The 14,265-nt window shown below is 42.6% G+C and overlaps 1 protein-coding gene across 2 annotated transcripts in view; it reads right to left on the reverse strand.

Moving 5' to 3' along the window:
• ASAP1 (ArfGAP with SH3 domain, ankyrin repeat and PH domain 1) overlaps positions 1 to 14,265 on the reverse strand; it is a 356,837-nt gene that overhangs the window by 128,337 nt on the left and 214,235 nt on the right. For both annotated transcript variants that reach the window (XM_061171342.1, XM_061171343.1), the window contains one exon: positions 1,121 to 1,266. In XM_061171342.1, the coding sequence (XP_061027325.1) occupies positions 1,121 to 1,266 (146 nt within the window). The remainder of the gene's footprint in view (positions 1 to 1,120; positions 1,267 to 14,265) is intronic.

Consider the following 14,265-nt stretch of genomic DNA (forward strand, 5'->3'; position numbering starts at 1 on the left):
TCAAGTGGGATAAGAAAAAAATAATAATATTCTGATTGGTCAAATAACCAGGTTAATTTACTATAGAAAGGTAGTCTTTATTTTCCAATAGGGTGTGTTCACATCTGGAAGATAGCCATTGGTACCAAGTAGATTTGCGACACGAGTCTCACGTAAGACCACAGATGCCTATTTGATATGAGTAACTGACCCAGGGTCAAGACATCTTAAGCTTGAGTTCTGGATCTTTAAAGGAGGCAAAGATGCAATGCTGAGACTGGCGGGAGGAAGAGGAGGAAACAGCTCCGCTCTTTCAGGAAGGAGCCAACACAAGTATGATATACTTTTCCTTTAGCATCTTTCAACCTCCCACTGCTCCTATCTCTTGGGACTTAGGGGAAGAGAGACTTGATTAAATTAACTCACACACAAGTGTGGTAGCTGTGCTACACAGAATGAACCTTTCTTGGCACGAACGCAGTGTGAGGGTAAGGGAGGGTAGTGGGCACAATTTGGGGACACCCAGACAACCCTGCCTGCCCAATGGGTCCCCCCACCTCCATTTGTGTCTGCTCCTAGGTCAGCAGCTCCAGTGTCTCAGATTTTTAGGGATTCTTCTTGTCATCATCTACTTCTGAAACCACAGATTCCCCAAATCTTAAAATCTTTTTTCTTGGGAGGGTGTTAAAAGGATATGGGGAGTTGGGAGAGGTTAATTATTTGTAAATCAGGGACCAAAATGCATGCTGGTCTTCACACAAGTGAAGGGTGACATGTATGTTTGACACAAAAAAAATCATCACTCTTTCAACTAATTAAAATGCAAGAGTTACTAAAACTTATCTAAACAAACACAAAAGCAAAACGACGGGAGAATGTGGAAGAGAGTTCAGGTTAACAAGTTTCTCTCAGATTCAAAAAACCTACCCTGCTATCAGCTGGGCCAGAGGTACAAATTCTAGGCATTTCACAGTGGCATTTTCCTTAAATGTGACTCCATACCGAGGACTAAAAAGATTTTTATTTTTTGCCCTCAGGATCAAGGGTTGGGGAGAAGATTATTATATTGTTCTCTTTATGATCTTACTATACCTTGATCGGGCTGTAATTTAAAAAAAAAATCTGTTATGAAATGGCTTACCAGATTTTTCAGCAGTGTGGACAGTTCCTTTGTAAGAGTAGAAAACTTGACAAACGCGGTGCCAAGATCTGGGTTGTCTCGACTTAAAAAATTACTCCCAAACTTATCAAGAACTTGTGCATAGTTTTCTTCATTTTGTACATGATCTGAAAAGAAGAAGAAAAAGGAGTCTGAGCTACTATTTGCCACAATGACAAGTTACTCTGAACACTGATCACTAGAAACTCTCAAAAGGAAAGCAAAGGAACTCCATCAATTCTTTACTGAACATGTCTACAAGGTGGTCAGCAGTGCGCTGAGCGCTCTCACTCACTCTATCAAAGGCGGTTTCCACTTTTTCTGTCAGAGCATTGAGTTCATTTATATCCCAACCAATCCACAGACTCACCAAACACTGAGGGGTCAAATTATCATCACATTTTCAAGCAATTAAGAAACTATGGTCGTCAGGAAACAAGGAGAAAATTCTCCTTAGAAAAATCAACCTTGGAATGCAAAAGAAAAATCCATGTGTTCTAACATGTTTCTTTCTCTGCAATTAATCTTAATTTCCTTTCATTTTGTCTAAGATCCAGGTCTGAGGAACAGCATTCATACAATGGTTTTTCACACATCATCTCTTGATGCAAAATGTGCAGGTGTAGATCAGACAGATCTAGAGTTCAAGATTGGTTTCACTACCTATGAGCTTGCTACCTTAAGTTTTTTAACTTCCATGGCTATTATCCTAGCTGGCACGTGAGAGGTATCAATACAATATCTGTGAATAAATTTCCCCACTCTGAGCTTTGGTTTTCTGATCTATGAGGTGGAGACCGATATTTACAAGACTGTGGTGCTGATGAGTTGATAAAAAATATACAAAAGTTTCTCAATAGAGTGAATGCTCCATAAGTAATAATAATTCCTTCCTCAAAACACTTTCTCTATTTGGCTTCCAGGATATCACACTCTCTTGACTCTTCCCACCTCATGGCTGCTCCTCTCCATCATCGTCTTCGCTGGTTCTTCATCTCCCCGGCCTCAAGTCTTTGGGCCTTTGTTCTTCCATACTGATGTTCACTCTCATGGGATCTCACCTAATCTTACGGCTTTAAGTAATTTCTGTCAGCTGACAACTCCCAAACTGATATTCCCAGCCCAGATCCAACCCTGAATGCAGACATATATCAAGTGCCTGTTCAATATCTCCTAGTGTTCAATCTTAACTTGCTAAAAACAAACCCTGATGTTCTGCCCCAACTCTCTTTTTTCTACAGTGCCTCCATATCTCAGTGGGTTAATGGCAAATACATTCTTATAGTTGTTCAGGCTGAAACCCATCAAGTTATACCTGATTTTTCTTTCTCATACCCCAGATGCAATCCACTGGCCTTTACCTTTAAAAATATAACTGAAATCTGACGGCTCACCACCCGCATGACTATCAACCTTATCCAACACCATCTCTTGCCTCCATCACTGCAAACCTTCCTGCAAAAGTTCCTTTGTTGCAGCTCTTGCTCCCCTACAGGCCGTTTCCAGTACAGCACCCAGTGTGATCCTGGTAAACGGTGCATCTCATCTCGTGACTCTCAGGGCAGACACTGCTATTCATCATGGATATCCAGGTTCCCAACCCTTGCAGGCTTATGGGAAGGGATAGTGCACATCCCCACACCCTGAAGTAACAAGGCACTGACCAAGGAAATGCGAGTGGAGGTGGTGTGTACCACCTTCACGTGGCAGCATCTCAGATGCCCGTGATCAGCTCTGCACGGCTCTCTTCCTTTGTGGTGGAGTACAGGGAAGCATGAATTTACACAGAGGCCCACAGTAGGTGTAGGATATTTATTAAACAAATAAATGAACAAAAAAGTATCTATCAAAATCATACCTTTAAAGGCTTAATTCAAACAACAGCTCTTTCTTTTCAAAGCCTCCCCTTAGTTGGCAATAATCTTTCTTTGCCCATAATTCTCTGTACCTCTACTGCAGTATTTTCCACTACATCATACATTTGTGTAAGTACAGCTCTTTCCCTGCCACCGGACCACGAGAGGCAGGGGTTCCCTCTGGCTCACCTCTGCATCCCCACACAACAAACACCACTGCATGTGTTTCAGTGAGCTCGGCTTATGAAGCTAGCTTTACTGAGCTGTTGACTTGGATTCGTCGATTTCCCTTTCAGGAATTTAAGAAGCATTCACTTCTTAAGTCTCCTAGGTTGTTCAGTAATTGAACAACAAATAATTTAAAAATATTTCACTCTCAAACACACCCTCAATAACTGCATGGGAGCAACAGTATGAGCCTGGACTGGGGAACGTCCCAGGAAGAAGTCGAAATACGACGAAGGTAACAAGAGTCACCGCGTCCAGTGAAATGAAATGAGGCCCCAGCAACCTTCTAATCATTGCCACATTAAAAATGCATGATGCCTACAGTGGATGTCGGCATTTAAGGCTGAGATATTAAAAAAGATAAAATGCAGCTCCGGTTACTGCCCAGGTTCACTCTGAGAAGCGGCTCAGAGAAACACAAAAGAAAGGCCACATCAGCTGCACAGACAGGATGCACACCTTTGATGTCCCGCATAAGCTGGACCCACCCTGATACCTTCTATGTGAGGCCAAAGGGCCTCACCTTGCCCCGGAGAACCCCACTCCACCTGCCACCCTTTCCTGCTTCTGGAGGCCAGCAAAAAAGGGGGTCAGCTGCCTGTTCATTTCAAATGCTTTCGAGGGAAGGGTCTCGGAGGTAAAACCCAAGTGGTAGGCTTTGTGTTCGCTTGCTTGAAATCATAAAATATTTCAAATGATATATCAAAATCTTCAGTTAATAAAACGCCCATGTACCCACTGGCCAGTTAAGGAATAAAATACTGCAGAGTGTCTCCTCTCTCTCCCACCTGCTACCCAATCCCAGTCTCTTCCCTCCTTCCCCAGACACAACCACTATCCTCAATTTGGATTTCCATGTAGGGTTAGAAAGTACTATGAGAAGCTCTCCTTTTATGAGGGACGACAGATTCATCAAAAAATAAGATGGACTTGGCCAAGGAAGGGAGAGAGGCCACAGGGAGTTGGCTGAGAACCTTCTCTGATCCAAATGCTCTTCACAATATCATAGTTAACCTTCACCAGAACTCTGCAAGGGAAGAATTACGCTTGTGGGGCAGATGAAACCTAAAATGTGGTGAGAGAGAGGCAAAAGGTGAGACTGGATACGTACAGGCTAGACCATGGGTGCTGTATGTTTTGTCAATTCCACAACCGAAGAACCATATGTACACACGTAAGAGTGTGTGTGTATATATGTATTAATCACGTTTATATATACACACATGTATACAATTTCCTAGTGTAGTCGCCTGTTTTAAAATATAGCAGCTAATTTAGTGAGCTGTATCTTGGAATACCACTACTAATTCTCTTGAGGGTAGAAATGATGGGAGTTAAACCTCAGGTGCTCGTGCCCGGCATGTGGCACGTGCGCCTAAAAGATCAGCTAGTATCACCTCTATACCCATGATTAGTTATAATACAGAGGGGCGTACGTCTCACGTTTTAAGTCTTTTCTTACATACCGCATTATAAAGCTAACAGTGACAATTCACCCGACAGATTATATAACCACACGCATCCCTTTGTACAAAATTAAGGGTTTACCAAGCAGGTCTTCAAAGGCACGGAGGGCAAGGAGACAGGCCCCTGGTGGAGGCAGAGGCAGAAGGGAGGGACAGATTACAGAGCAGAGTAAGCAATGTGAAGGGAATGTCAGTTCAGGGCGTTAGGGGAGGAGGCGGAGATAAAGGGCTCTGGCTGGGGGCGCACCGCACAGGCATGGGAGAAAATGGCCTCGTGGGCTCAGGACACTTCGGGGAGCAGGATGAGCCATTTTAAGATGTCTGCTACGCCCAAGTGCTAGATGACTTCGGGGAGCTGGTAAAGTAGGGGCTGGGGAAGCTGGCGAAGACAGAGATGGAATAAAAGGAAAGAAAAAAATAGGGTGAGAGAGAAATCTGACCCATCCACAATGGAGACCCACGCTCTTCCAATATTTGCAGGGAATTTCTGGCATTCAGGTTACTGCTGCAAAGTGTAAGACAGTAAGAGCGAGGTGACTCCTTTCAGTTCTGATAAAAGAACAAAATAATATAGTTTTACCAACTGAACCAGAAAGGGCCACTTAGTCAGGATTTCAACTGCTGGCATTTCTTCAGAGACATGACTGACATGTACTAATCACCTCATATGTTCCACACAGCCTGAAAGGGCCTTTACATACGTCCCAACATTTAACCGCCACAGCAATGCCTAGGTAGTGATTTCTTATTCCAGTAATAATAGTGACAATAGCTAGTTTGTTGAGCATTCAGTATATGCCAGTTACTGCGTGAAACACTTTACATACATTACCTCAATCACACTTATTAATAAGTCTATGAGAAACAAAATGATCTCAAATAAGCAACGTAACTTTACAACTTAAGGTACTAGAAAACTAAGCCCAAAGTTAGCAGAAGGAAGGATATAACAAAAGTCAGAGCAGAAAATAAATTGATACCAGAAAAAGAGAAAAAAGAAAATGTTACTAAGATCTATTTTTTGAAAAGATAAACAAAATTGACAAATCTTTAGCTATATTATTAAATTAATAGATTATGACCTATTAACTGATAAAAGGAACTCATACAACTCAATAGCAAAAAACCCCCCAAATAACCCAATTAAAAAATGGGCAAAGAATCTGAAGAGACTTTCTCTGAAGAAGACATACAAATAGCCATCAGGTACATTAAAAGGTTTTCAACATCACTGATCATTAGGGAAATGCAAATCAAAATCAGAATGAGATATCACTTCACACCTGTTAGTATGTCTATTATCAAGAAAGACAAGAGACAACCAGTTATCTGTTCCCATAACCGCAGCCTAGCAGGAGAATCACCCAGATAGGCCCAGTCAATGTATATAACCGTGGAGATAATAAAATAAATGTTTTAAGCTACTATGTTTTGGGATAGTTTGCTATTCAGTTATGAATAACAGAAACAATCATCTACATTGCTTTTCCTTCATCCCTTTATTTCTTTGTATTCGTTAATTTCTCAAATAATCATAGAATCTTGTCGTCAAAATAAACTTAATTCACTTGAAATCTTGAAGAAAAAAAATAAGTCTACGAGATAAGTACTGTTATCACCCTTATTGTGTAGATACAAAAAACGTGCCCAAGGCCATACAGCTCATAAATAAGGGAATTTAAATTAGGGCTTTTTAATCTCTGAGCTGAGGACTTTCCCCCATATCTTAAAGTGAGACAGACTCAGATTCCAATTCCAGGTCTATCACTTACACTTTGTGATTGCACTGATCCAGCAACTTCACTTTTTTCTAAACCTCATTCCCATGCTGTAAACTGGAGATAATAATGGTATTGACCTCACAGAGGTACTGCAGTGATTAAGTAAGATACTGAATGGTACATGATAGACTCAATAAATTTCTACGATGACAAGGACAATAACGATGGTGAAACAGCACGCTGGCCGTCCTGGGCCGGGCGGCAGGGGCTTCCAACAGTACTCTGAAATCAATGCGCCCACTCAGAGTTCACATTCCTAGCGGCTGGCAGTAACAAGTGCCTTGGGAATACAGTAAAGTTCAATACTCTTTAAAAATACCTTGTATATTTCCCAACGAGGCCCTCCTCAGAATTTTCAGAAGCACAGCAATGATTAAACAGGCCTTTCTCTGAGAGGCGTTTGCCTGATTGTCACCCTGTTAGACTTTACCAAACTGGGAAACTCTCACAAACCCTCCCCGACTGGCCCGCCAACCCCACCGTTGACTCTCTGATACTGTCGTTTATTAAGCACCAACTGTGTAGTGGGATCCATCACAGAGAATAAAATGCAAGACAGTTGTTTTACAGATAAGAAAAGGGAAACGCAATGGTGAAGCCAGGTTAGGACCCAACTTCATTTGATTCCAAACCCCATCCTTTTCCACTGACAGACTCGGGAAAGACAATCCCGGATGTCGGAATGTGTGCCACAAACGCCTATTTGGAATCTACTACATGAAAGGCTTAATGATAAATACCAAGAAAGAAAGGGGAATAAGACCTCCTGGCACACAACAATGACAATGATATAATTATCATAACAATACTTGTTAACAGTTATTAACTGCAATAATAACAATTAATTGTAGCTAAATTTTTTGGTGACTTAATGTGCCAGGAACTGTGCCAGGTATTTTTCCTGAGAATTCAATGCTCACAAGAACATGCTAACATTACCCCGTTTTTATATATGCAGAAACTGGTTTAGGGAGGTTAAACACGTCGCCTCAGGTCACACAGCTAATAAGAGCTGATGACACGTGCTGACTGCAGAGCCTGTGCCTTCCCCCCTACCCCCCCACCCCACCCCGGGTCACACTGCGCAGCTTATGGGATTTTAGTTCCCAGACCAGGGATGGAACCGGGCCCTGGCAATGAGAGCGCTGAGTCCTAATCACTGGACTGCCAGGAATTCCCCAGAGCCTATGCTATCAACCAATAGGCTTGGCTAAGTGTTGGAGCCCCTAGATGTCTTCTAATTTGAGCCAGATGTCAAGTGATGGAGGGACCTGAAAATCTGGGTCTTAGTTCCAGCCTCTACCGTACGACCCTGGTCAGGCAACTAAGGCTCTTAGGGGCTTTAATTTCATCTAGAAAACAGGTCTAATAATACCCACCCAGCCTACTCCTGGAGGCTAATTACTAAGAGGTAAAGATGTCATAATTACTGTGAAAGCTCTTTGGGGAAAACAACAGCAGCAGTAACAACAACAGAGAACACTAGAAAACCACAAAGGATTACGTCTGTTTAATGAGCATGAGGCCTGGAAGACACTCATAATAAATCCCTCCTAAAGAGCAGCCCCAACCTAATTAATGTTCATGGAGGCACCACCTGGTGGAGGGGCACCGTCCTGGGTGGCACAGAGACCTGGGTCTGAATCTCCCTCTGGCCCTGCCTGGCCATGTGTGACCTTGGAAAAGGCACCTAACTTTTCCAGGCCTCAACTTCACAGGTGAAATGTGATAGATAACATCTAGAAAGTACATACAAGTCCCTAAAAATATCTTCACTTTTATTACTTTCATTCACCCTGAGACCCAGGGTGAAGTTCTGATGTGATGGACATTCAAAGAGAATCCAAACATTATGGTATTTTTTGGAGGGTTCCAAGATATGTAAGACAACTGTGGATCAAATCCCAGATCTTCCATTTACCAGCCACGGATCTAGAGCAATTTCTATAGTGTCTCTGACTCTGCTTTCTTGACTGCAGTAATACCTACCTGATAGAGTTATTGTGTGAAATGGATGAAAAAACCCTATAATGTGCCTCATTTTGCATCTGGCTTACGCTGCCTGTTTATGAAATGGGAGGTACCACCCCTCACTCCAAAGCAAGTCTCACTTCCTTAGTTTGCTATATTCTCTTTCCTGGGAGCCTAACTTCTCTTCCAAGATCTTTATGCAAGTTATCTTCCATGCCAAGAATCCAGAGCAGCTTGTGTTTGTCGGTTTACCCTCAGGATCTCAGAGAAATCTTCAGGAGGACAGCCTGAATACACGTATTATTATACTATAGTTATACAACCTAGCCCAAGTTCCCAGTCCACCAAGCTCCATCACAATTCCAGGCCTAGCCTGCCTCTTTCAAGGTCAAATACAAGTGTGACCTCCCAGGCAAGCTTGCCATTCACTCTCAACCTCTTGCAATGCGCGGGTTCCCAGCCTTATGTTATCTGTTGTTATACAACCAGTCCCCAGCGTTGAGCCTGGCACATAGTTCGTGCTCAGTAAAATGCTCATTGCATGTAGTGAATTCTCCTGGAACAAGTCTTCTTTCTTCCTTCAAAAAAGACTCAGCATGGGCCATGGGACAGGGATGAAAAAACAATGAACTATAACCGCAATAATCAAGCCATGTAATACATGTCATAAATTATAGTGCCGGCATAGAGGGGCACGTGATTAATTCTTTTATACTATCCTACACATACTTTGTAGCACAAATCACACTTTCACAAATTTAATTCCATTTGTTTTTAAAATTACAAAAATAATTCATACACTACTACAGAGACGTATAAAGATAAAAAGTATTATTTCTTTCCTTTTCTCCAATCATCTCCTTGAAACCAGCAAAGTTAATAATCTGTAGTGTAAACTTTCTCTACGCTTAAAAAATACACACACAAATAAGAATTTCTCCCCTTTTCTCACTTTTAAAAAAACAAATGTGGTGCTTCCCTGGTGGCGCAGTGGTTAAGAATCCGCCTGCCAATGCAGGGGACACAGGTTTGAGCCCTGGTCCGGGAAGATCCCACATGCTGCGGAGCAACTAAGCCCGTGCGCCACAACTACTGAGCCTGTGCTCTAGAGCCCGCGAGCCACAACTACTGAGTGGGTGCCACAACTACGGAAGCTCACGTGCCTAGAGCCCGTGCTCCGCAAAAAGGGAAGCCACCGCAGTGAGAAGCCCGCGCACCGCAACGAAGAGTAGCCCCTGCTTGCCACAACTAGAGAAAGCCCGCGTGCAGCAACGAAGACCCAACACAGCCAAAAACAAACAAATAAATAAATAATTAAAAAACAAATGTGGCATTACATATAAGACTCCATGGCTTGCTTTTTCCTTACTGAATAAAGATAGAGAAATTCAGTCAAATTAAATCTAATTATTTTAATTGTGATTATATTGCATAATAAACTCTACCACAATTCATATAACTATCCCCCTACTGAGACACTTCCAATTTTTTGCCACCAAAAACTAGTGCTGCAATAAATATTCTTATACATAAGCTCTTACGTGCTATCACTTTATCTCAGGAAGGATACATTCACAAAAGCAGAACTGTCAAGGGATAGGGTGTACATTTCAAATTTTAATTAATATTGCCATGTTCCTTCCCGAAGAGGTTGGTTGTAGCAAGTCACATCCCCAACAGCAATGCAAACATGGAAGGGCGGAGCTCTCTATAAACTCATCAGCACATATATGTCATTCTTTTTTTTTTAAATTAATTAATTAATTTTTGGCTGCGTTGGGTCTTTGTTGCTGTGTGCGGGCTTTCTCTAGTTGCGGCGAGCAGGGGCTACTCTTCGTTGCTGTGCGCGGGCTTCTCATTGCGGTGGCTTCTCTTGTTGTGGAGCACGGGCTCTAGAGCGCAGGCTTCAGCAGTTGTGGCACGTGGGCTCAATAGTTGTGGCTCATGGGCTTAGTTGCTCCGCGGCATGTGGGATCTTCCTGGACCAGGGCTCAAACCCATGTCCCCTGCATTGGCAGGCGGATTCTTAACCACTGTGCCACCAGGGAAGCCCTGTCATTATTCTCTTTAATTCTTGCCACATGGATGTGAAAAACTTGACTATAGTAAGCCTGAGTAATTTCTTGTAATTTTATTGTCCATTCACATTTCCTTTTCAGCCTGTTTACACACTTAGCCTGGTTTCCCATTGCTTGTCTTTTCCCTATTTGTAAAAAGACTGTCTTGCATATGGGATGGCAATCTTTGTCGCAAGTATTTTCTCCCATTTGTCTTTTTTTTTCTGGCCGTGCCGCACGGCTTGCAGGATCCTAGTTCCCCGACCAGGGATCGAACCCAGGCCCTTGGCAGCGAGAGCGCAGATTCCCAACCACTGGACCGCCAGGGAAGTCTCTCCCACTTGTCTTTCAACTTTCTGTATGGTGTTCTTTGCCATACAGAATATTTGAAATTTCACATAGTCAAATATACCAGTCTACTCAAAAGACTTTTGGGTTTCCTGCCTTGCTTCTACTCCTAAACCCTTCTAACGTTCAGTATTTTTTCTAAACATCGAAATCTTTAATGCAATTCATCTGTTCACACAGCAGGAAGAAGGGTTCTAATGTTATATAAAGTATGTCCTAAACCTTCTAGTATTTAGTTCAGTTTTAGTTTCTTTTTAATGTTTAAATACTCAATCCATCAGCAATGGGTGTATTCACATGGCATGAGGAAGAGTTCTAACTTTATTTCCTTTCTGCTGTATGAAAATACATGCTTATTTAACATGGCCTGTTGTAGGTACCCATTCAATATCGGATAAATCAATGAACACATGGTAAAACTTGGATGGGGCAGGTTAGGTTTCATAAGAGACGGTAACTGAGCAGCAACCTGAAGAATAAATAGTTGGTTAACAAGTCAACTTGGGGTAAAGTACGTTCCAGGTAAGAGGTTAACGGCCTACCATCAAAGCACCATCAAGTACCCAGGGGTTAAGAAGAGACTAACTTGGGGCCTTGGGTCTCTCCAGAGCTCACCATCTTCAGTCTAGAACCAGGCAGGTGAAGTTTAAAAGCACTGCCCTCCTTTCCTGTCCATCGTCATACTGGGGTTCAGATCGCTTTTGCCACACCAATCCATAAAGCCGGCAACACCTACCCTGTGACCCTGAAAACAACCTGTTTTAATTTTACAAGACACTGTGTTATTGGGGGATAAGGGCTGGATTTAGAGTCCAGAGTCTGTTTTTTCTGAGATACAACATCTACTTGATTGTGAGCAGTTACTTCACGTCCCTGGGCCTCCGTTTCCCCATCTGTTCCCACCCACACTCCCTGCACCGGTCTATTGTTAAGATTAAAGGTAACACCCTTGGAGGCAGAAAGCCCTGTGCACAGTTTTATAAATTGCCTTTCTCCATACCACTTTGCATGATTCACTACTCTGATGTGTCAAGGTCATTTTGAATTTGGATTTGTTCTTTCGAAGTTCTAGCCAAGCTTCTGCAAGAATCTGCCCCAGCCCCTGGGGTGCTATCTGGAAACTCAGCGTGCAGACTCCCATTTCCGCAGCACTGACAAATCCATTAACTAACAGAACCCCGAGAAAAGATGCCCGCAGAGTTCCACGAGGCTATTACTCAGCATTTACACGGCACGTGACCATCACTCCATTATAGCAGAAGCAGAAATGTTCCCTATCCTGGCTCCATTATTGAGGCTTCCTAACTGCCAGATCAAATACACATCACACTTTGGTTTGTTGATGGCTTCTGAGGTAATTTCAGATCTGGCCCCTAAAAAAGCTAGAAAGGAGACAAGCAATTCCTCTCCTACTCTAGTCTCCCACAGCATGAGTGTCCATCATCCAGTGGAGCCAAATGTTCTTATAAAAAGATGTACTTTAAAAATATGGCTCCAAAAAAAAAATATAGCTTCACATTTTACTGTTAATTCATAAACTTTCATCAAGCACCCATACTGAGATACAAAGATTACTTAGGTCATTATGTTTGTGGCCTTGGGTGCGTCCCTTAGTTGTTCTGAACTTTAGCTTCTTGGTTAATAAATTACGTGGAATTTAGGGGCTCCAAAAGCCCCTAAAATTGACTGAAAAATTCTGCCTTGCAAGTTTTGTTTTTGTTTTTAATTCAGGAGAAGATCCATTTTTCTCAGATTATAGAGGGATCTATGACCCCAGAAAGTTCAGAACCACAGAGGAAATGTTAGCTGAATCCAAGGACAAAGCTTCTTACCCTGGACGGGTGCAGAGAGTCCAGCGAGTTGAAGGAAGGGCAGCAGCACACGTGCACAGATGAGATAAAGGGGGATGGGCTGGCCTCTGGTTTTGGTCACTGGGGAAAAGCATTACTTGTTGGGTCCCATGAACTCCCCTTAGGGTATGTATTGTGCATTTCAGGTTGCGAAAGAATCTTCATCTCATTTTATAACCACTAACTCATACACAGACATGGTAGGGATAATCTTTTCTGTTTCCTAGGTAATAAAATGAGGTCCTAAGAAATGAAGGGACTTGCTAAGAAATGTGCAGCTACTTCTAGCCAGGGCAGAGGTCACATCCCAGCTCTCCTGGCCTGGGCCACTCCTCACTGTGCACGCAGCACAGCAGCAATACAGCAAGACTGTTCTCTCCATCCCAGAACTCCTGGAAAAGGCATCACTCCAAGGGCAGACAAGTAGGAGGAGGAGGTATGCAGAATCACCCATGTGCCGGGTGCCGCCTAAGTGTGCCCGTCTGTGATTGAGAATGCACACACAAAAAAAGAGTTTAAAAAGAAACATGGCCAATTAGTATTTTCTTCTTTTAGCTCATTTGAATTTTCTACAGCAAACATGTTAATACACATTATACTTCCACATGGGAAAAAAAAATCAAATAGAAAATGCCATTTAAAAAAAATCAGCCCCAGGTGTTCCAAAGTAGCAGCCCCCTGCAAGTCTCCACAGAGAAAAAGTGTATGTTAGATCAATTATCTGAGATGTGGAAGAATACCCTTCTGTTGTCTGTGAATGCAAGAGACAAACTGTCCCTGCAAAGTCATCCTCTGACAGCCCCTGAGCGTTCTGTCTTACAGGATTACCAATGAAAAACACTTCAGAATCAAGTGTTGCAACTTGCCTGATCTCCATACCCAAACAGGGTATCAAAAAAATCAATAAGTAGTTATCTTTCCGGGTTAAAGACTCAACTCAACGTCCCTCCAGTCCTGGAAACAGACACTTTAGAGTTCTTGTCCCCTCCCAAACCACAAATGGAATTCAACTCATGGACGACTGCTTTCTGGAGGTTATCACAGAGCATGGCTGCCGTAAGATGGTGTGCAATGTGAAGAACCGTGATGGAGCTGCTTCACGCCTGATACCGTAGGTGGTCGGAGGAGCGTGTACGAGAAAGGGAGGGTTTAAGCAAACCTGGGGAAAATACCATACACAGAAATAAAACCAAAGACCCTGGCTTTCCTGCAGACTCTGACAGTTTAAGTGAAATATCTTTATACAGGAAAAAACAATCCGAATTTGATGAGATATAAACCATCCAAGTGGTCAAAATGCAGTTTGCAACAAAGAGGCAGCAAGGTATAGGCAGGCTGTAGAATCTTAACTGCAATGGTCTGTTCAAAGGAGAAAGGTGGTCCTGAAAAGAAACTACAGATACTCATTAACCTGAATCCTTAAACAGTAAATAGGCTTAGCGAGAAGGACTGAAAAACACAAATGGAGGTTACACATCTGTGCCTTTAATTGATGAGATTTAACTTAGAAGATTTGAAAGAAAAAGAGAGAGAGAGGGCCCCCATTCCACTCAAGGAGCATGTGTCCCTG

This window comes from Eubalaena glacialis, chromosome 17, assembly GCF_028564815.1.
Source record: "Eubalaena glacialis isolate mEubGla1 chromosome 17, mEubGla1.1.hap2.+ XY, whole genome shotgun sequence".
Classification (NCBI taxonomy): Eukaryota; Metazoa; Chordata; class Mammalia; order Artiodactyla; family Balaenidae; genus Eubalaena; species Eubalaena glacialis.